The 24,114-nt window shown below is 43.0% G+C and overlaps 1 protein-coding gene and 1 long non-coding RNA gene across 2 annotated transcripts in view; both read right to left on the reverse strand.

Annotated features, from left to right (window-relative positions):
• LOC120922173 (carcinoembryonic antigen-related cell adhesion molecule 1-like) overlaps positions 1 to 3,248 on the reverse strand; it is a gene marked incomplete at its 3' end in the record, with an annotated part of 73,230 nt that extends 69,982 nt beyond the window's left edge. Inside the window, exon 1 of the mRNA XM_040334642.1 lies at positions 2,845 to 3,248. Coding sequence (XP_040190576.1) covers positions 2,845 to 2,908 — 64 coding nt within the window. The remainder of the gene's footprint in view (positions 1 to 2,844) is intronic.
• Positions 3,249 to 4,951: 1,703 nt separating this feature from the next.
• On the reverse strand, positions 4,952 to 5,847 carry LOC120922172. Its single transcript, XR_005745095.1, has 3 exons — positions 5,405 to 5,847; positions 5,122 to 5,261; positions 4,952 to 4,991 (listed from the first exon to the last, which is right to left on the reverse strand). It is a non-coding gene; the product is annotated as an uncharacterized LOC120922172 (long non-coding RNA).
• Between the last annotated feature and the right edge of the window lie 18,267 nt (positions 5,848 to 24,114).

Consider the following 24,114-nt stretch of genomic DNA (forward strand, 5'->3'; position numbering starts at 1 on the left):
TGGGGGACAGATGGCACTTCCTGGGGTAAAGATGGCACTGCTGGGGTAAAGATGGGGCACTGCTGGGCACTGCTGGGGATTGCTGGGCACTGCTGGCACTTACTATGGTTGAAAACAAATCTCTCTCCTCTCCTCTCACGCTGCAACGGTGTGAGGAGAGGAGAGAGATGACCTGCATGTGACCCAGCCGCAGGGTTTGTTTACAAATGTGATCGCGCCGTCATTGGACGGCGCGATCACGTGGTAAGGAGCCGCTTCCATTGGCTCCTTACCGCGATTGCTGTTGCTGCGGGTCCCGTAGACCCGGCGAGCACCGGCGATCACCGGCGATCGCGTGTGCGCGCCCGCTCGGGCGCGCACAACGCAGTCTCTGGGAGGACGTACATTGACGCCCTCCTAGAGTACAGGAACCGCTCTGTAGCCGTATTTTGGCTATAGGGCGGTTACCAACTGGTTAATATGTCTGGGATTCCCTTCAAGTGGCAATGTAAATACATTTTTAAATTTTTTCAAATGAAATTAGTTGACTCAAAGATGGCATAATCCATTGCTCTGAACAATTTTTCTGAATTTTCAGTACGAAGGTAAGAAATATCAACTGGTGTACGGCTAGTTTAATGTGTGCTGTGGTAATGCATACAGTAGTTTTACATTGTGTTAATGCAAAGTACAGACTTGAAGAGAACCTACAAATTTCTCCTTCATTGCCTTCCTAAAGTGTTGTTGGCAACATGCATTATTACTATAGTACTAATTACCTATTCAAGAAATACTCACAAGTATGCTAACATATGTTAGTTCCGGGACATAAGTTAACCTTCCTAGCGGTATTCCTGAGTCAGGCACGGGGTTGATTTTTAGTACCATTAGCGGTATCCCTGAGCCAGACTCGGGATCGCATCGCAGTATCCAGGCAAAGTAACTTACCTTGTCCCCTGGATCCTGTGATGTCTCCCCACTGTGTGTGCGAGCTGTCTCCTCGCTCGATTCACACATTGCCCGAGTGCCGCTGAGCTCCATTCCCTGCGACGTTGCGACGCTCGGGGGGAGGAGATCGGCGCCAAATTAAAAAAAGTAAAAACACACACTACGTACAGTATACTGTAATCTTACAGATTACAGTACTGTATAACATAATTACACACCCCCCTTGTCCCTAGTGGTCTGCCCAGTGTCCTGCATGCACTTTTATACAATAAAAACATTTTTTTTCTGCCTGGAAACTGGAGATTGTCCATAGCAACCAAAAAGTGTCGCTTTATGTCAAAAGTGGTTTTAGAGCAGCTAGAAAACAGCGATAATAAATTAGAATCGCTTGCAGAATTGAGCGATAGCGATTTGTGGGGAAATTTATCATCAAACACTAAAAGTAATGACAGCGACAATTCTGCAACTGAGCAAATTTCAGTGTTTTTGATTTGATCACATTATTGAATAATTTTTATTATAATTACATTATTATTTGTTATAATTATTTATAGTCATTTATTATCTTATATTTTATGATTTTGTGTTTCAAACTTTATCATACCCGGGATGCCTACTAGACTCTTGTTTGGACAGATTTAAGTGAGTTATTCCTAAAAATTACAGGCCTACAATATAAAACGCCAAATTTCCATGCAAAATAATTGTACCGCTTTCAGCACCTAAAATCTGACAGAATCATACCGCCAGGGAGGTTGTTATTATTATAGTAATTACAAGTTTATTTTTAATGTTTTTTTATGATTTTATACACCAACAAAGGCTATTCCTAAACTAATTTAAATGTACTAGTAGGATATAGCTAAATACTATCAGTTCATAGCAGGAAATGTTACAGTGCATTGGGAGGCAAAATCACAATTTAGCACATGTATTAAATACTGTATTTATCGGTGTATAACACGCACAGGCGTATAACACGCACCCTAACTTTAAAAGGGAATTTTAAGGAAAAAAAAAATTCCACAACCCACGTAGGCACAGTTTACCCTCTATTTTCATGGTAAAAAAGTGAGTGTTATACGCCAATAAATACAGTAGTTTAGTAAAGTGTAAGGCACGCTTTAGTATAGCACATCTAAATTTATTCCAAGGAACCCAAGTATACACAAGTTTCTTTTTTAATGCTAAAAACATGCAGATTTTTATATGGTTGCTACACCTTATACCTCCTGTTATAGCAGTGTTTCTCAATTCCAGTCCTCAGGCCCCCCCAACAGGTCAGGTTTTCAGGATTTCCCTCAGATGAAAAGGCTGTGGTGATTACTAAGGGCTCTTTCACACGTCCGTTCCGTTCGTCCGTTTTTTGGACGTCCGTTAACGGACCGCAATGCTTCCCTATGGGCTAGCGTCCGTTAGCGGATGAGCATCCGCTAACGTCCGTTAGCATCCGTCTGCGTTCAGTTCCGTTTTTTTGGACGGAAGAAAACCCTATTTTTCTTCCGTCTAAAAAACGGAACGGACGAAAAACGGACGATCCGTTTATCACCCGTTCCGCTAACATCCGTTGTTCTATGTAAAAAGCCCCCCAAAAAAAAAAAAAAAAAAACGGATGCAAAAACGGATGCAAAAACGGATCAACTGATGAAAAAAAAACTGATCTGAAAAACTGAACGGACGTGTGAAAGAGCCCTAAGGCAGTGAAACTGATCAAATCACCTGTGCAAAATAATGGAAATCCTGAAAACCTGACCTGTTGGGGGGGCCTGAGGACTGGAATTGAGAAACACTGCGTTCTAGTGACATCATTACATTTATCTGGTGGAATTGTCTTTCACTTGTCCAAGTAGGTGGTGTGAGGAGTAACAGAGGACCAAAAACTTTGGATCAACATATTAAATGTTAGAGTGAACTTACTTGAGGCTAGCAGCAACAGGACACTATGGACCATCAAACCCATCCCTTCAGACATCCTACTCATGCTTCTTTAACTGGAAATGGTTGCTGTACGGATACACAATTTTTCCTGTATAGAAGTTCTCCTTGTTGCAGCCTTTGTGTTGTGCTTTCTAGCTTCACGTTCACTCACTGCTAGAGGGAAGTGTAAGAAATATTACTTTTTAACCACGTCCCTTGGAACATTGTTGTGTGTCATCATACCCAACTTCCTGGTATGCTCTGCCAATAATTTAATTTAAACGAAGAAGTTGTTATCAGGTAGCAGCATTGTAGTAATATTTTCTGAGGTTAAATTCGTACTTGTATACTGCATTGGTAATATACAATATTCAGTTACACATAGTAACTTTCAACTGTCTTTCTCTCACTCCTTCTTTATCTGCTTGACATTGCACTACAGGTTTGTTTATCACCCTCTTGGCAGCACACCGTGGCAATATTCAGGTAAATCCTTTTACTATTTTATATGCTATTCCTTTGCATACTTTATTATGTCACTCTGCTTATTGGGTTCTTTGGTTGTTATTGCTGTTTAGGCCTTGATGCATATGATCATTACTTCACCTATTTCTACTGGGCCCTCTATATCATTGCTAGGTCCAGTCTCACCATTTTCCTTTCGGGCACCGCCACATTTTGTCAGATAATTGTCTGGTATCTTTTTCCCATCCCCCTTTTAAACACAGTTATTCCCAGCATTGTGTTGTCCACTGATTTTGTTTGCCTGCTTGTTGTTTGCCTCCGCTGTATTCTTTACGCTCTGGTGACCTACCCTCCTCACAGCTCCCGAACAAGACATTACCTTAGAAATGTTTTGCTGCATCTTTCTGTTGTTGTCGTATATATATTTTTTGATTGTTGTTTTTGTTCTACCCTTCTCATGGCGAATATACATTTATTTTTTCTTGCCATCTATTTTTTTTTTGTTGTTTTGGAATATGATGTACTAAGGGCTTGATCTTTTTACAGATATCTTATATAACATATCATTCTCCTGGTGAAGTAAACATTGTTTCATGAAACATGTTGAGTGTCAAGACTCCAACTGTTCTTTGATATGTGTGTCACAACTACATACAGTTGAACCTCGGATTACGAGCATACTCCGTTCCAGGAGAATGCTCGTAATCCAAAGTACTCGCATATCAAAGTGAGTTTTCCCATTGAAGTCAATGGAAACGAAAATAATTTGTTCCGCATTGACTTCAATGGGATGCAATACCTAATGTGGCCAGAGGTGGGGGCGCCAGAGAGCGACGAAAACGGCTCGAAAAGGCCCAAGGACACTTTGGCTCTTTTCCTGCGCCCCCGTACCTCAGGCCAAATGAGGTACTGCAGGCCAATGTTTGGCTTTTCTTGGCTCCTGCGCCCCCGTACCTCAGGCCAAATTAGGTACTGCAGGCCTATTTAGCTTGAATTCTGCTCGTCTTGCGAGTCAACACTCGTAAACCGAGTCAGAATTAAAAAAAAAAGTTGCTTGCAAATCAAAACGCTCTCAAACCAAGTTACTCTTAAGAAAAATGAGAAGGGGGGGGAAAAAAGGGGGTAACCAAAAGGACCCCGGGGCTTTTGAACGGTGCAAATAGATAATCAGACAAAATTTGATTATAAAATTAGAAAATATAATTTATTACACAAATAATTAATATGCCATAAATACGATAAATTTGAAATACATCTCGATTAAATACGTGATATCAAGACGAAGCATTGTTTAAGTCAGCTCTACATGTTTCACTCCGACGAGTTTCTTCAGGAGCTTTCAGACATACAATGCTAAATATCAAAAGAAAAAACAACAAGACATATAATTAAATGACTGTTGAAAACAATCATTTATATATCAATACATTTTGGTAAATAATGTCAAAAAAGGGAAAAGAAAAATATTGATCATGAATACATCAGTTATTGTAGATAATGCATGCTCAAGGATCTCAACTACATATAAACAGGGGCCAAAAGTAAAAACAATAATATTTACTTACCAAAAAGGTAAAACAGCAAAAGACAGCAGACCATACAGTAAGGAACCAGAGTCCTCAGGGAAAACAGAATAGTTCAGGAGAACCACAGCAGGATTTTAAGCCATTAATAGAATTAATCTGAAAAATCAGGAAAGCACATGTGGAAACACATATGCAAACTACTCTCAGTTGTATTATGCAACAGTGGGTAAAGAGAATATACACTCCAAAAACTTGTTATAATGAACAATATATGTAATATATATACCTGTCAATAGTAAGCAAAAATGCCTGTTGTCAGTAGAAACAGTCTAATGTTTGCCATAGATATGGATTGAAAGAGGATAAAGGGGAAGGAAGACACTCTCACAGCCCCTCAAATAACCTGATCAAAAAGCGGCATCCGCTCTGTTAAGAAAAAAGGGGGAGAAATAAAAAAGTATATTATAAGTAAATAGGGATAGTTCAGTGCCAAAAAATGCACAGAACAAACAAATCCCTAATGCTCACAGTGTGTAAGCACAAAGCCAAAAAGCTTGTAAGGTAAATACCTGATTGGGACGAAGTCCAAAGATGAAAAGGCAGAGCCACCTAGATAGCTGTGCATACAGCAGCCTTTCCTTGCATTAATTAGGTCTGGTCTCAGCTGGAGCGCCTAACACAGCGCTTGGGCTTTAAATCTGCCACCACGGCGATGATTGACCAATCAAAGCGCCGCAGTGCAGACACATGACCTGGGCGTCAGCAGAAGGAAAATAATCCACCCAGCTGACAAGCTCAGCTGATCCCAATGTAGCCAAAAGTAATGACAGCACACATGAGACCAAGGAAAAGGTCTCTGTGGGCGGTCCAAAAACGATCGGCGCCATTTTGGAGGCTGGAAAGGTTTCCAGTACAAGATAGCTGGAAGGCAAATGGAATAGACAGCGCAGCAGCGCTGAAAAAACACACAAAACTCAAGCTGGGAATGGATGTGCTGGCGTAAATGGTCTAAAAGAAAGGGACCTGAGGGGAAACAATAATGAAAGGGGAGTGATAAACCCTCTTAACCCCCTGCAGCTCCCTACGTGTCCGTATGGCTCTCCTGAATCCATCCTGCGCCCAGAGGCATAAGGGAAAAACATTCCTTGGTGTGCCGTCATTATGAATAGAAGTAATACAATGAAAATAAAAATAAATATAAATAATAAAACAGTATGATATATTGTTACTACTTGAAAGTAGAAAAAGCAAGGTGTTTTGACATATAGTGTTCTTAATTAATGTTTGTAAATAGCACTCTGTTTTATGAGATCCATGAGCAAGCAGATCCAACAATCATTAAACACAAAGTTTTATTTGGAGAGACAATCCATACATAATTGCATAAGAAGTTACAGTATGATAAACATACAGTGATTATTGCATCTGGAAAAATCCTAAGTGATTTTTGGATTTCAATAAAAAGAAAAAGAAAAACAGAAAACAAAAAACAAAATAAATAAAATGAAAATAAAATAAAATAAAATAAAAATAAAAATAAAAATAAAAATAAAAATAAAATGAAGAAAAAGGAATTAATTGTAATTAATAAGTAGATGAAAGTAGATGAAAAATAAAAATACAAAGAAAATGAAATTTTATAGAAGATACATATGAGTATCAATATTAATATGTTGATAAATATTGCTATGAAATCAGAAACATATATATATATATATATATGTGATATATGAATTATGAATTTTAACAATAATGATATAATAGAAGTGAAAATGAAAGACAGCCCTATAAGAAAGGCTTGAAGCTCAAAGCTTCATTTAACCCTGGAGCAATCAAAGCGGACAAGGAGTAAATCCACTTTACCTCCCTTTGGAGCAGTATTTTATCATAGTCGCCCCCTCTCTCACCGGGGGTGATGTATTCCAAGGCAGAGAATTTCATTTTATGACTGTTAAATTGGTGGTGAATGCCTGAGTGGCGGCTTATCGGGGTTTCCATCTTTTTCTTAGCAATCAAGGTAACATGGTCCCTGATCCTATGAAAAAATGGACGCTTGGTTTTTCCCACGTAAAAAGCCCCACATTCGCATTGCATCAAATATACTATGCCAATAGATTGGCATGTTACGGAGAAAGTTGGTTTCAATATTTGTCCATTTGGAAGATTCACGGTGGTGGAAGCGTGAATGTAGCAACAAAATGGGCATTTGTGGCATGGTCTAGAGCCCCTGGGTCCACACAGGCGTGTGTTACCTAAGGAAAAATGGCTGCGGACCAGCCGGTCCCGCAGCGATCTAGATTTCCTAAAGGTAATCTGTGGATAGTCCTGTAAATGTCTAGACACAGCTTCATCGCTGAGTAAAAGACACCAATATTTCTGAAGGATGGAACGCACCTTCTGGTGGTGGCCAGAAAAGCGTGTGATCAATCGTATGCCCGGATCGGGTTTGGAAGTTTTTTGGTCATGGAGCAAGGAACTTCTTTTGTTTTGCTTTGCCCTGAGGTATGCCTTTTTAAGGCCCTTTTTGCTATATCCTCTCTCTTGGAATCTGGTTTGCAATAACTTTGCCTCATGCTCAAAGTTAGATTCAGTACTACAATTGCGACGTAGTCGCAAATTTTGTCCATAAGGAATATTAGAGATAAGAGATCTCGGATGTGAGCTAGAGGCATGCAAAAGTGCATTGCCTGCCGATGGTTTACGGAATAAGGATGTCTCAATCATTCCTACATTGTCTATTGAAATCTGAATGTCTAAAAACGTTATAGACAGTTGGCTCATCTCAGAGGTAAACTTAAGATTATATTCATTGCTCTCCAAACTTTTCAAGAATGATAAAAGATCAACCTTGGGGCCCGTACAAATGAAAAAAACATCGTCTATAAAACGACGCCACAGGGGGATGTGCTCAAAAAATGAATGCACATCATCCGTGCGTAGCAAATTTTGCTCCCACCCCCCCAAGTACAAGTTCGCGTAGGAAGGGGCGCACTTAGTCCCCATAGCTACGCCTTGTACTTGGAGGTAGTGGGAGCCATCAAAAAGAAAAATATTATTGGATAAGATAAAGTCCAACAAATCCAAAATGAATTTATTGTATGCCGGGGAGGCTTCAGAATTTTCCAAGATGAAGCCCTCTACAACCCTCAACCCCAATGAATGGGGGATGGAGTTGTAGAGGGCCTCCACGTCCAAGGCTACCAGCCACGAATCCTTGGGGATATTAATCCCATCCAATGTTTTCAGAAGATCGGTAGTATCCTGTAAATGCGAAGCCAGATTTTCAACCCAAGGACGAAGATACTCGTCGATGAGTTGACTGGCTTTTTCAGTTAGGGATCCGTTACCCGAAACAATCGGTCTGCCCGGTGGATTAGTCGAATTTTTGTGAATTTTGGGCAACGCATACAGCGTCGGTGTCCTAGGATGCATCACATTCAAAAATTCCCATGTAGATTTCACAATGAGGCCCTGATGATAAGCTGAATTGATTAGGTTTTGGTATCGCAATATGGTATTTCTAAGATGTGTCTCACTTACTTTTTTATACCATTCTTTGTTGTTTAAGATTTTATATACCATCAATTTATAGCTTGATTTATCTTGAATGACAATATTGCCGCCTTTGTCAGAAGGCTTTATGACAATTGTGTCATTGGTCTGTAAGGAGCTGAGAGCAGATTTTTGTGTCTCCGATAAATTCGAGTGGGGCATATGGGACCAGTTTGTTCTACTGATTTCCTTTGTTACCTGATTTGTGAAAGCCCATATACTGGGGTTTCCTTGCAATGTAGGGAACATTTTGGACTTTGGTTTGTAGTCCCTAGGTTTGGAAGTTGGGACATGTGTTGTTACCAAGGCATCGGGTAGAGAAGCAGGGAGGGTGGATGCATCAAGGAGAACCGCCTCCATTAGGTCGGTCTCATCGATGCCTCCCTCCTCCCAAAGTTCTGTAAGCTCCTCAAGAGCTTTGATATCTTTTAGAGTCATTTCTTCCCAGATGGGGTTTTCAAAATTGGTTGATGCAACTGACGGTTTGGGTTTGTCAAAGAGTACTTTTAACATTAATCTACGAGAAAATAAATGTATATCCTTAATTAAATCAAAGGTATCCGTATTCTGTACAGGACAAAATGTCAGACCTAGGTTTAAAACATCAATTTGTTCAGTGGATAGATGGGTTGAGGATAAATTTACTATTTGGAAACCCCCCAACGTGGTTTGAACAATATCTGATGATTTAGAAGTCATTTTTTGTCGTCCGTCACTGGCTGGGTGAGAGCCCGTGCAAGACGAAAATCCAACTCTGTGGAGTTGCTTTGAGAGGTGCCTACCGTAGGAGTTTTTAATGCACTGAACATATTATTGACCATACCACTCGCTGGTTCCGATAAAGTCAATGCGTTTGCTGAAGATGCTTTCGCAGCTTGTGCTCGCGTGTTGACCGTGGTCCTTGTTGATGATCTCGAGGAGTTACCTCTCATGTTTCCTCTGTTTGATTTTGGTTGGAAAAAGCCGTGAGTTTTCACATTCGGTATTTGATCTGTTGTCGAAATAGAAATAGTGGAAGATAAAGAGGAGTCAGAGCCAGTAATATCACTCGGAATATCAGGACGTTTGGATTTGGGTTTATCCCCCTTCCGTTTACGGTACTTGGAGGCTGAGCCCCAGTTATATGCTTGAGAGTTGTCATAGGACAACTTGTCTCTAGTAAATTTTTGTTCTTTATTTTTTAAAAGTACTGAAACATAAGTTTCCAAGTTACCTTTTAGCGTGACTTCTCTTTCAGAGAAAATCTCATCATCTGTGATGCTTTTGTTCTCACTATACAGTTTCTCTATTTCCCTATCCAGGGAGTCCAAATCCAAAGTGTATCTCTGACATAGAAGTGTCATCATTTTAAAGGAACAAATTTGAAGATTTGTCTCCCATTCAGTTTTAAACTCTTGGTCTACATTGGAGATTGTTGGAAAAATTTGAATCCTTAAACCCCATGGGGTAATTTTGTCATCCATATATTTCATAAAGTACCACTTATTCCAAAAGAGTCTGGATTTTCTCTCCAGCATCCTTTGTAATCTGACAAAAAAATGGTCCATCGATAACCCCCCACTGATTTTGTTTTGTGACCTATGAATATCAGTCATTAACCCACTAAAAGCTTCCCCACAATAATTAGCCATAATTACAAAACAGAACATAAAAGAAAGAAAGAATGAGAAAGTGAAAAAAACCAAAAATATTTTTGAAACCATACATAAATCATTAAATGTATACTTAGCACATGCATGGACGTCGTCCAATCAATATCAAAAGAAAAAAATACTTTGATTATATATATAGAGACTTTGATAAATGTCCACCAATGGTGATAGGTGAATAAACACCCAAGAATCAGAAAGAATACGTTTTGTGGACAAGTATCAGTAGTCACAGGCACCTCACCCCAATGATAAGAAAAAATGAGAAGGGGGGGGGGGGAAAGGGGGTAACCAAAAGGACCCCGGGGCTTTTGAACGGTGCAAATAGATAATCAGACAAAATTTGATTATAAAATTAGAAAATATAATTTATTACACAAATAATTAATATGCCATAAATACGATAAATTTGAAATACATCTCGATTAAATACGTGATAATCGAGATGTATTTCAAATTTATCGTATTTATGGCATATTAATTATTTGTGTAATAAATTATATTTTCTAATTTTATAATCAAATTTTGTCTGATTATCTATTTGCACCGTTCAAAAGCCCCGGGGTCCTTTTGGTTACCCCCTTTTTTCCCCCCCTTCTCATTTTTTCTTATCATTGGGGTGAGGTGCCTGTGACTACTGATACTTGTCCACAAAACGTATTCAAGTTACTCTTAAACCAGGGTTTCACTGTATTACTTTTTTAGTGTACTTTATGGTACTTTGACAAGACATTTTATTATGCATTTCAATAAAAGTTTACTTTTTTTATTTTTTATTTGTTGACTTACTGTTGCTTGGTGCAACTTTAAAATCCCATGGGCAGCCTCCAATTGTTAATTACATCAAATGATATTTATATCTGCTGCATAATTTGCCAAAATTGTATACATTTAAGTATATAGCTGAAGTAACTTATAGTTTTGCAGTTAGGAATATTTTCTTCTTTTAAGCTTGGAAAGAATTGATTATTACAACAGAACAAAGCAGTAAATATGGGAATTTCCTTGTTTAGTCAATGCTTCCTTATTACACCTAGCTTTACACTGCAAATCGCAATAATGTCTGTAAATTATTAATACAAGGAAAAACTGTGCTCTAGGAATCTTTAGGACTGTGTTGCAGCATTCGGAAATTTTAAAATAGACCTCTGATACTTTCCTAATATTCTGAATGACTATTATCTGCAAAGGTTCAGAAAGGCTGGTATAGGCCAAAGTAACTGATAGACCAAAGAGCCTAATGGCAGTTTGTAGGGTGTGGGGCAGTGGCAGAACTTTCAGGGTCGCTGCAGTCGCTGTTGCGACTGGGCCCTGCCGTTCTGCCGCTGTGGGGGGGCCCCCAAGACCCGGCATCTCCCCCTGCATCTCCAACTTTCAGTTTGGGATGCAGTGCGGGGAGCGGGAGGCGGCGATCAGCAGCTGTATGGTGCTCGCGCCATCTCCCTGGGGCTTGTATTTCTCCTTCAGCATGTATACAGTGGAGGGGGAGGGGCCTCTGACTCGGGCAGCTACAAGTTTCACTCTTCAGTCAGTGTAAATTGCTCAGGTCAAAGGGCCCCTCCCCCCTCCACTGTACAGACTGAGGAAGAGAATTCCAAGCCCCAGGGAGATCCCCCTGGCAATGGATATCATAGAGCTGCCGATCGCTGCCTCCCACCTCCCCCTGTGCTGGGGGTTGGAGGTGCACAGCCAGCCAGGTACAGGGGAACCTCTGGGGGGGGGGGTTAAGTCTGGAAACCCTGATGTATGGGGGGCCCTCTGATGTATGGGGGGCACTCTGATGTATGGGGGGTACTCTGGGAACCCTGATGTATGGAGGGGGTGTGGTCTTTCTGTGAACCCTGATGTATGGGGGGGTACTCTGGGAAACCTGATGTATGGGGCAGGGGGCTCTCTGTGAACCCTGATGTATGGGAGGCTCTCTGAGGACGCTGGTGTATGGGGGGGGGGCTCACTCTGGGGATTCTGATGTATGGGGGGCTCTCTGTGAACCCTGATGTATGGGGGGGTGCTCTCTGTGAACCCTGATGTATGGGAGGCTCTCTGGGGACTATGATGTATGGGAGGCTCTCTGGGGACTATGATGTATGGGGGGCTCTCGATGAACCCTGATGTATGGGAGTCTCTCTGGGGACTCTGATGTATGGGAGGGGGGGCTCTCTGGGGACCCTGATGTAGGGGGGTGCTCTCTGTGAACCCTGATGTATGGGAGGCTCTCTGGGGACCAGTGGCGGCTGGTGCTCAAAATTTTTGGGGGGGGCGCAAACGTAAAAAAAAAAAAAAAAACAATTGCAGCCTCACTGTACCTATCAATTGTCCCCACTGTGCCATGCCATCAAATGCAGTCACTGTGCCATCAAAACGCAACCACTGTGCCATCAAAACGCAGCCACTGTGCCATGCCATCTAAACGCAGCCACTGTGCCATCAAAACGCAGCCACTGTGCCATGCCATCAAAACGCAGCCACTGTGCCATGCCATCAAAACGCAGCCACTGTGCCATGCCATCAAAACGCAGCCACTGTGCCATGCCATCAAAACGCAGCCACTGTGCCATACCATCAAACGCAGCTACTGTGCCATCAATTGTCACCACTATGCCATCAAACACAGCCCCCAATTGTCGCCACTGTGCCCCCAATTGTCGCCACTGTGCCCCCAATTGTCGCCACTGTGCCCCCAATTGTCGCCACTGTGCCCCCAATTGTCGCCACTGTGCCCCCAATTGTCGCCACTGTGTCGCCACTGTGCCCCCAATTGTCGCCACTGTGCCCCCAATTGTCGCCACTGTGCCCCCAATTGTCGCCACTGTGCCCCCAATTGTCGCCACTGTGCCCCCAATTGTCGCCACTGTGCCCCCAATTGTCGCCACTGTGCCCCCAATTGTCGCCACTATGCCCCCACTTGTAGCCACTATGCCCCCACTTGTAGCCACTGTGCCCAGTACCCCCCCCGGCACTTACCTTTATGGCTTCTACGTCCCTCGATGTCCCTCGTCCCGCCCTCGATGACGCTTCAGCCAATCAGGTTACCTCTCTGTAAACCCTGATGTATGGGGGGGCTCTCTGGGGACTCTGATGCATGGGGGGGCTCTCTGGGGACTCTGATGCATGGGGGGGCTCTCTGGGGACTCTGATGCATGGGGGGGCTCTCTGGGGACTCTGATGCATGGGGGCGCTATGTGAACCCTGATGTATGGGGGGGGCTCTCTGATGTATGGGGGGGGCTCTCTGTGAACCCTGATGTATGGGGGGGCTCTCTGGGGACCCTGATGTATGGGGGGGCTCTCTGGGGACCCTGATGTATGGGGGGGCTGTCTGGGGACCCTGATATAAGGGGGGCTCTCTGGGGACCCTGATGTAAGTGGAGGAGGCTCTTTGGGGACCCTGATGTATGGGGGGGGAGACTCTGGGGACCCTGATGTATGTATGGGGGGAGCCTCTCTGGGGACCCTGATGTAAGGGAGGGCTCTCTGGGGACCCTGGTGTAAGTGGGGGAGGCTCTTTGGGCACCCTTATGTAAGGAATTGACTCTTTGGGGACTCTGATGTAAGGCGGGGCTCTCTGGGGACCCTGATGTAAGGGGGGCTCTCTGGGGACCCTGATGTAAGTGGAGGAGGTACTTTGGGGACCCTGATGTATGGGGGGGAGACTCTGGGGACCCTGATGTATGGGGGGAGCCTCTCTGGGGACCCTGATGTAAGGGAGGGCTCTCTGGGGACCCTGATGTAAGTGGGGGAGGCTCTTTGGGCACCCTTATGTAAGGAATTGGCTCTTTGGGGACTCTGATGCAAGGTGGGGCTCTCTGGGGACCCTGATGTATGGGGGGGGCTGTCTGGGGACCCTGATATAAGGGGGGCTCTCTGGGGACCCTGATGTAAGTGGAGGAGGCTCTTTGGGGACCCTGATGTATGGGGGGGAGACTCTGGGGACCCTGATGTATGTATGGGGGGAGCCTCTCTGGGGACCCTGATGTAAGGGAGGGCTCTCTGGGGACCCTGGTGTAAGTGGGGGAGGCTCTTTGGGCACCCTTATGTAAGGAATTGACTCTTTGGGGACTCTGATGTAAGGCGGGGGTCTCTGGGGACCCTGATGTAAGGGGGGCTCTCTGGGGACCCTGATGTAAGTGGAGGAGGTACTTTGGGGACCCTGATGTATGGGGGGGGAGACTCTGGGGACCCTGATGTATGGGGGGAGCCTCTCTGGGGACCCTGATGTAAGGGTGGGCTCTCTAGGGACCCTGATGTAAGTGGGGGAGGCTCTTTGGGCACCCTTATGTAAGGAATTGGCTCTTTGGGGACTCTGGTGCAAGGTGGGGCTCTCTGGGGACCCTGATGCAAGGAGGATCTGCACTCAGTTATGTAACGATATATACACACACACGTATATTGTATACATGTGTATACCCACCCAAGCGTATGACTTTCTTTACTTGCTTGCTACACTGCTATGGGCTCTAGCCCGAGATCTTTTGTTGACCTAGCAATGCCCTTGGGGGGGGCCTTCATTGTTTCTTGCACCGGGGCCCTGAAGATTCTAGTTACGCCTCTGGTGTGGGGTCTGTGTTGGTGTGGTCAGATTGCATGTCTGTAGACCATTTTGGACATACAGGATACCAAGGTGGTGCACAGCATGCTTGTATATCAGCAGTCAGTTTATCCACCATGTCCTCTGTCCAGCCACATTGAGTTGATTGACATTGGCCTCCAGCAGGAGCCAACTGTCAAAGTTGAAACCACACAGATGGGGACCAGCCCCATTGTATGCGACACCACTCTGCCCACCCACTAACAGAGACATGCCTTTGGCTTTGAAGAGTTAAACAAAAAAGAAGACTGAGCAATCATATCAAATAAGCGATTTTTAAAAAGGGTATATAACCATTGTTTTTCATAAATGTCGAATTTAACTAAAGAATATTGTCTGTTACATTCCTATTAGCTTTGTTAATGCTGGGTTCACAAATACCTTAAGTATAATGTATACCCTCCACACCACTCCCATGTACATACTGTGCCCTGTCATGCCTTCCATGCTCCTCTCCAGCATATACTGCACATTGTCATCCAACACAGCCAAACAACTAACATTTTTAAAATATGGTCACCAATAGGGATGAGCTTCGAGTTTGAGTCGAACATTGCCTGTTCGGCGAACAGCAAACAATTTGGGGTGTTCGCTGCAAATTTCGAAAAGCCGCGGGACACCCTGTAAAAGTCTATGGGAGAAATCTAAAGTGCTAATTTTTTTTTTTAATTATTCATTCTTTATTCTTTTTTTCTCATTCAAATATTAACAATTCATTAAAAACAGGAAAAAGGTATTCCTTATGTACATCATGATCTTAGTAGATATACAAAAAGTGAGACCACCGTATTTGGCATACTGGAAAAAAGGAGAAAAATAAATAACATTTACTGGAGTAGAAGAAACAACCGGGCCAGGAAGTCTATATTTTATTTTACCCAATTTCGATATTATAATTATACTATTTCTCATTCCTCCCCGCTCTTTATTCCTCCCCACTTAGTACTACTCCATTAGTCTCTTTACCTTTGGTTTCGTAGAGCAATTCACTCACCCGGTTGTCTCCCCTACCCCAGCTAGGTTTCGAGGCCACAACAACTATAACTCCACAGACTTATCACGCATGTGCCTTTTCAATCAAATATTATATTTTGTTTATTCTCCGCCCCTACTATAATTCTTACCCTCTAAAGGGGGACACCCTTTTTCTCCAACCATGGCTTCCACATCTCCTCAAATTCCTTAAGGTTACCTCTTTTTATGTAAACTGCTTTTTTTTTTACAAATCGTCTCATTTATTATCCTGATCCATTCCCTTACTGCCGGGGGCGTTGTCGCCTGCCATCTCATGGCTATTAATTTTCTGGCTTGAAACAGGCATCTCAATATTACAACTGTAGTGCTCTTCTTCTCCTCCCGTTCTTTCCTATACCCCAATACACGTAGTGTGGCCTTCTCCACAGGTGTTCCAAATGTGTCACTCAAGATATTGAGCACTCCCTCCCAGTACCGAAACAACTTTGGGCAACGCCACACCATGTGTATTAGGTCTCCAAGCCCCTTGCATCTAGGACATTTATCGTCTAGTCTTCTTGCATACTTGAACAGACGCTTGGGCGTATAATAAGCTCTATTTATCAACATCAGGTGGGAGACTTTCTGCGGGGGTGAAACCAAAACCTTCGGTCCCATCTCTAGAATTCTCCTCCACTGCTCCTGTGTTATTTGCCCTATATCTTCTTCCCATCTCTCTCTTACTTTAAGTAGGTTAGACCCTGTGTTGACCTTTTTGCTTAGCTGTCCATATATTTCGGATATAAGGCCCTTAGTTGGGCCTACCTTAAGCAAATTTTGGAAGAGGGGCATTTTATTCCACGCTAGGGTTTGTGTCCCAAATTGGGCTTCAAGGGCATGCCCTACCTGTAAATAAGTAAAGAATGAGTGTTTTGTGGTATATTAAATTCCTCTCTCAGATCCAGGAATTTCCTATAACTGTCACCTTTATACTGTACAGTTGTTTTAATACCATGTATTTCCCATTCCTCAACCTTTCCTATCTGGAGGATTTCCTGCAAATTGGTATTATTCCACAGAGGGGTGTACTCAGTAAACACAATATATCCCATCTGTTTTTTAACCGTTTTCCATATTTTAGTTATCATTTTTATTGTTGGGTTCCTATAGTTAAAGGAATCTGCCTCTAACACTTCGATAATAGTGTTATGTGCAGCTCCATTCAGCATAATTCTCCCATTAGGGTGCCCCCTCCCGGGATATTACATCCCATTAGTTGTTGCAGTTGTGCCAATAAAAAGTAACTCTCGGGTGGGGAACTGCAAGGCCTCCTTCCACTACCGGGAGCTGCAATGTACGAAGTCGAATCCTGGCTTGCCCCCCTTTCCATATTAGCTCTCTGAAAAGTGTTTCGATTTTATTAAACCATTTTCTACAGATCCAAACTGGAGAGTTATGCATTATATATACAGCAGTTGTGGCTGCCAAATCATCTTAATTAAGCTACATTCACCAGCCACTGACAGGGGGAACCGTTTCCAAACATAGATTTTTTGTTTAAATTTGGCCAGTAAATGGATTCGATTTTTATTTATATATTGGTTGGGATCTTTCGTCACCAATATCCCCAAGTATCTCATTGTATCCACCACCGTAAGTTGCGGAATTCCCAATGCTACAACCTCTTTTATTGGATCTACCGGTAATAGCTCGGATTTCTCGCAACTCATCTCTAGGCCAGTAAAGCTACCGACATCGCCAAAGGTTCCATCGCTAGGGCGTAGAGCAGGGGTGACAAAGGGCACCCCTGTCTTGTCCCCCTCTCCAGGACAATCTTTTTTGAAAGTTCATTATTAATTCTAAGCTTGGCACTAGGATTATCATAAAGCATTTTTATCCAGCCGGTAAATATTGGGACAAATCCGAATTTCCCCAGCACCCTCCAGATATAAACCCATTATACGCTATCAAAAGCTTTGGTCACGTCCAGTGACAATACAGCTCTTGTTCCCTCATTCTCCGTCGGGTTTTGTAAGTTTAAAAATGTCCTTCTGATATTCATACTGGTAGATCTATTAGCTTTGAATCCCATCTGATCTGGATGGATCAATTTTGAGATGAGCCTATTAAGCCTCGATGCCAAAACCTTAGCTACTATCTTGGCATCTGAGCATAAGAGGGAAATTGGTCTATATGCAGCAGGGTCTAATGCCACGTACACACGATTTTTCAGCATGAAAAAAAAAGTAGTTTTTCAAAAACGTCATTTAAAATGATCGTGTGTGGGCTTCACATCATTTTTCAGGTTCTGAAAAACTACAAAAAAAAAAAATTCGAACATGCTGCATTTTTTTAACGTCGTTTTAACTACATGCCGACCAGCCGCCACAGTTATACGGCGGCAGGTCGGCTCCCCTGCGCGAGAGCCAGTAGCTATGCGTCATCTCGCAAAGCGGCCACTAGTGGCGTGTGCGCGCCGTCCCGCTCGTCCCTGATCCGGACGCGCGTGATCACCGCCAGGCAACCGCGATTGCTCGTTGCAGAACGAGGACCGGGAGCTGTGTGTGTAAACACACAGCTTCCGGTCCTGTCAGGAGGAGAAATGCCTGACCGTCTGTTCATACAATGTATGAACCGCGATCAGTCATTTCCCCTAGTGAGGCCACCCCCCCTACAGTTAGAACACACCCAGGGAACATACTTAACCTCTTCCCCGCCCCCTAGTGTTAACCCCTTCCCTGCCAGTGGCATTCTTATAGTAATCCAATGCATTTTTATAGCACTGATCGCTATAAAAATGCCAATGGTCCCAAAAATGTGTCAAAAGTGTCCGAAGTGTCCGCCATAATGTCGCAGTACCGAAAAAAAATCGCTGATCGTCGCCATTACTAGTAAAGCAAAATATTAATAGAAATGCCATAAAACGACCCCCTATTTTGTAAACAATATAACTTTTGCGCAAACCAATCAATAAAAGTTTATTGCAATTTTTTTTTATGAAAAATATGTAGAAGAATACGCATCGGCCTAAACTGAGGAAAAAAATAGTTTTTTATATATTTTTGGGGGATATTTATTATAGCAAAAAGAAAAAAATATTATTTTTTTTCAAAATTGTCGCTCTATTGTTTATAGCACAAAAACTAAAAACCGCAGAGGTGATCAAATACCGCCAAAAGAAAGCTCTATTTGTGGGAAAAAAAGCACGCCAATTTTGTTTGGGAGTCACGGCGCACGACCGTGCAATTGTCAGTTAAAGCGACGCAGTGCCGAATCGCAAAAAAGTGCTCTGGTCTTTGACCAGCAATATGGTCCGGGGGTTAAGTGGTTAAACAATGTCATTTTTCGGGTTGTAAAAAATGATCGTGTGTGGGCTAAAACGACGTAAAAAACCTGCGCATGCTCAGAAGCAAGTTATGAGACGGGAGCGCTCATTCTGGTAAAACTATCGTTCATAATGGAGTAAGACAAACAGACAAAAAAGCGTGAATCGTCTTTTACTAACACGGAATCAGCTAAAGCAACCCCAATGGAACTTCCCCTTTATAGTGCCGTCGTACCTGTTGTACGTTAACGCGCTTTGCTAGATAGTTTTTTTAAAACGATGGTGTGTAGGCAACATCGTTTTTTTTTTTTTTTTAGTTTTTTAAAGTGTATTTTGTGCGTGTACTCGAGAGAGAGGAGCCGGACTGCAGGAGTTGGGAGTAGGCAGGCCTCCCCCAGAGGCAATCTGCCATCTTTCTCCATGCCCCGGATGGCAATAGCGGGTGTGTGGGTCCTCCCACACAGCCCGCCCAACCTGCTCTGCTTTGAAGCCCAACGGGGCAGAGGGACTCCCTATAAGGGAGTGAGAGGATTTAGCCCGCTCAACCAGCCCTGTTGGTCCTTCGCCTCTCTTTTTAGAGACCGCGTGGTCAAAGTGCGTGCATGTTAACCCAATTTCGAGTGCGTGCAAGTGTGGTGGTTTTTGTGGGGGTGGGTGGGCGTACTAAGCGCAGGCTTACCTCGCATAGCACACCCACCGGGAGCCGGGCTGAGACCACCAAACTCAATTCACATGTAGCCGAGACCAGGATCCGAACCCCTAGCTGCAGAGGTGAATGGCTTGTCAGCGCAGTGCCAATCGCGTTGAGCCACCGCAGCTCCTGGCAACATCGTTTTAATGAAGTTGGGAAAACTTCGTTTTTTCGACATCCTGAAAAACAAAGTATTTTTTCATGCTGAAAAATGATCGTGTGTACGTGGCATAAGGGGTCATTCCCTTCTTTTGGTATAACTACAATGGTTGCTTCCAACATCGACGCAGGGAGTCTTCCTTCAGTGGCCGCTCCATTTAATACTTTTATGAGCTCTGGTAGTAATATTTCTCCGTAATATTTATATATTTCTGTCGGGAGCCCATCTGGCCAGGCGACTTTTGGTTTGCCATATCTGCTACTGCCTGCTGGATTTCTACGAGTGATATTGGAGTTTCTAATTCTTCCCTTTCCACTTGTGTAATGGAGGGGATCTCTAACCTCCCCAGGAAATCCTCCATTTCTCCTTCCATCCCTACCTTCTGTGTAGTATAAAGTTTTTTTATAGTACTCCCTAAATGTCTGCACTATCTCTGAGGTGTCTGATGTTATTACCCCTTCTACTGATCTAATAGTCCGGATATCGGAGGGGGGGGGATTAGACTTCACCAATTGCGTCAGCATCCTTCCGACGCTTTCAGCCTCTGCAAAGGAGGACTGCCGCAAAAAAAGTCGTCTGGTCTCTACTTCCCGTGTGATTACTATCTTATATGCTTGTTGTTTCTCTAGCCATATTTTCTTCTTCTCCAGTGTTGGATCTATTATATAATTATTTTCTGCCTCCAATGCCTCTCTGCAGGCATTTTCCTCCCCCTAACTTTTTTATTAAATTTGGCCACCTGCTGGATCAGGATACCTCTAAGGTATGCCTTCAGGGTGTCCCATAGTATCCCGGTACCTGTGGAGCCTTCATTAAAGTCTACAAATTCCCTCAGTTTGGGCAAGACCTCATGCGATTCCTTTATTAGCTTGAAACAATATGGATTGTTTTTCCACTCTCTCAGGGTTTTTTGTCCCCCTAGGTTTAAAGTTAGGACCATTGGGGAATGGTCAGACACTCCTCTTGGCAGATATTCTATGCTGTTACATACATTCTGTTATCGATTGTACAGTACAGAAAAACGGCTGGGCTTAAAGATCAACGTACATATATGTTGATGTGCCCAGCCGTGCCATTCTGCCGACATATATGTGCAGGAGGTGGTCCTTAAGTGGTTAAATTACTTTTTTTTCCTTCAGAAATGACACTTTGTGCAGGGACAGTTCTAAGCATGGGAAACAAGCGCTACTTCACAGGCATACTATACACCCCCCCCCCCCAGGTACGAAATTTAAAGGAATATTTCACTTTATTTGTTTCACTTTAAGCATTATTAAAATCACTGCTCCCGAAAAAACTTCAGTTTTTAAAGCTTTTTTTTGCATTGATACATGTCCTCTGGGGCAGGACCCAGGTCCCCAAACACTTTTTAGAACAATAACTTGCATATTAGCCTTTAAAATTAGCACTTTAGATTTCAAATGTTCGAGTCCCATAGACTTTAACAGGATTCTAAAGTTCACACAAACTTTTGGTCTGTTCGCAGGTTCTGGTGGGAACCGAACGGGGGTGTTCGGCTCATCCCTAGTCACCAATAGCAGCCTACATATTTCCCAGTAAAGGTTTCCTTAAAAAAAAAAAAGTAACAAAATTCTTAGTTAGTTGTAATGTCCAGTTTCATGATTATGTTGCATAGCTGTACACATCATGATCAGGAAATAAATATTATAATGTAGCTTTAGGGCATGAAGACAATCAGTAACCAGAACAAACAATTACCTGGTTCAGAGTGCAAAGAATTACACATCACTATCAGATGACAGGATGACTTGTGCTCGGTTTTTGCTCCCCTGCTTCCTCTTACTGCAGAATATAGGTAAGATATACAAGTCCCAACTGTCCCTGATTTTCATTCAGAACAAAGTCCCTCTGTTGCTCTTTCCTCCTCATTTGTCCCTCATTTTGGTCTGATCTATATAGTTGTATAAAAAATGCACTTTTTATCTTTCAAAAGGTGTTTCCCAGTGCTAAACCTTTCGTCCAATTTCTAAATTGCTGCATTTATAAATTCCAAAAGCCAATATAAAGGAATAGCAGTGGTAAAAATAAAGCACTCGTGGGTTTAACTAATATTAATTTTTTGTTTAATCCTCCTTTAAGGGGAGTGATATGGGGTGTGTCCTATACCTACATACTTTTGCTAATAGGTGTCCCTCGTTCCCATCTCAAAATGTTGGGACGGTTGATTTAACCCTTTCTCACTCTAGCCAAGACTAAGAAAAAAAAAGTTGAATTTTTGAATTACAGGGATTAATATAAATGAATATGTTCATCCAAATCAGATTTAATTTTAAGATTTATACCTTGACAATCATAGATAGAGCACAGTATGAAAATGTCACTTGAATTGTGTAGGGGTTACAAAAGTACTTTTTAGGTGTTTGGGATCACTGCTGGATCTGATGAGCTAAAGATAACACAGCAGAACCATTTTATGAAAGTAAGGGTCCTTCACGCAGACATCATTCATTTACTCATCCGTTTAAAAAAAAAAAGAAAAAAACAGATTCAGTTTACAAAGTTTTTTATACCAGTTTTCAGTTCAGATCAGTTTACATCAGTTTTTTTATCCATTTTTGCATCAGTTTTTTACATACATCAGCTGGAGTCCTTAAAGGGGTTGTAAAGGTAATTTATTTTTTTCCCTAAATAGCTTCCTTTACCTTAGTGCAGTCCTCCTTCACTTACCTCATCCTTCCATTTTGCTTTTAAATGTCCTTATTTCTTCTGAGAAATCCTCACTAAACCATAGTGCAAGTCTTTCTCCCTGGTGTGGAGAAAGCCTCTTGAGAGGGGAGGGGGCGAGCATGAGTGTCAGGACACACACTAACACACAGCTCCTTTCTCTATCTGCAAAGTAGATAGCGTCCTGACCCTCCTGCTCGCCCCCTCCCCCCTCAAGAGGCTTTCTCCACACCAGGGAGAAAGCTGTGCATTACTGTGTGGAGTTACAGACAGAAGAACAGGAAGTGAGGATTTCTCAGTAGAAATAAGGACATTTAAAAGCAAAATCGAAGGATTAGATAAGTGAAGGAGGACTGTACTAATGTAAAGGAAGCTATTTAGGGAAAAAACGGATTTCCTTTACAACCCCTTTAACCACTTGACCACTGGGCACTTAAACCCCCTTCCTGACCTGACCAATTTTCAGCTTTCGGTGCTCTCACAATTTGAATGACAATTACTCAGTCATACAACATTGTACCCATTTGAAAATTTTGTCCTTTTTTTCACACAAATAGAGCTTTCTTTTGGTGGTATTAGATCACCTCTGGGTTTTTTATTTTTTGCGCTATAAAAGAAAAACGACAGAAAATTCTGTAAAAAAAAAAAAAAAAAAACTTGTTTCTGTCATATTCGCAGGTTATTTCTCACACACAGCATATGCATACCACGAATGACACCCCAAAACACATTCTGCTATTCCTCCCGAGTATGGCGATACCCCATGTGTGCAACTTTTACACAGCGTGGCCACATACAGAGGCTCAACATGCAGGGAGCGCCATCAGGCGTTCTGGAGCACCCAGGCCAATTCTGACATTTCTCTCCTACATGGAAAAATCACAATTTATTTGCTAGAAAATTACATAGAACCCCAAAACATTATATATGCAGAGTATTTGGGTATTGCAGAGTATTTGGGTATTGCGGAGTATTTGGGTATTGCGGAGTATTTGGGTATGGCGGAGTATTTGGGTATGGCAGAGTATTTGGGTATGGCAGAGTATTTGGGTATGGCAGAGTATTTGGGTATGGCAGAGTATTTGGGTATGGCAGAGTATTTGGGTATGGCAGAGTATTTGGGTATGGCAGAGTATTTGGGTATGGCAGAGTATTTGGGTATGGCAGAGTATTTGGGTATGGCAGAGTATTTGGGTATGGCAGGGTATTTGGGTATGGCAGGGTATTTGGGTATGGCAGGGTATGGGGTATGGCAGAGTATTGCGCAGGGATAGCTGAGCTGGGATGGATGGCTGGATCTGTGACTGCAGTTGTCACAGATCCAGCCACAGCACTGCTGACACCCGCTCCCCCCTCCTCTCCTCTCGCACTGTACCGAACGGTACAGAGAGGAGAGGGAGGAACCGGCGTCATCAAATGACGCCGGTTTGTTTACAAGTGATCGCGCCGTCATTTGACGGAGCGATCACGTGGTAAACGGCTGCGATTAGCGGCAATTTACCGTGATCCGCCGGGTCCTCTAGACCCGGCGAGCACGGACACTTCCGCGAGCGCGCCCCAGGGGACGCGCAAACGCGGAAGTGCACGAGGACGTCCCAGGGACGTCCTGTCACAGTAACTCGACCACGCTGTAGCAGTATTTTTTGCTATAGTGCGGTCGGCAAGTGGTTAATCAT

This window comes from Rana temporaria, unplaced genomic scaffold, assembly GCF_905171775.1.
Source record: "Rana temporaria unplaced genomic scaffold, aRanTem1.1, whole genome shotgun sequence".
Taxonomy (NCBI): domain Eukaryota; kingdom Metazoa; phylum Chordata; class Amphibia; order Anura; family Ranidae; genus Rana; species Rana temporaria.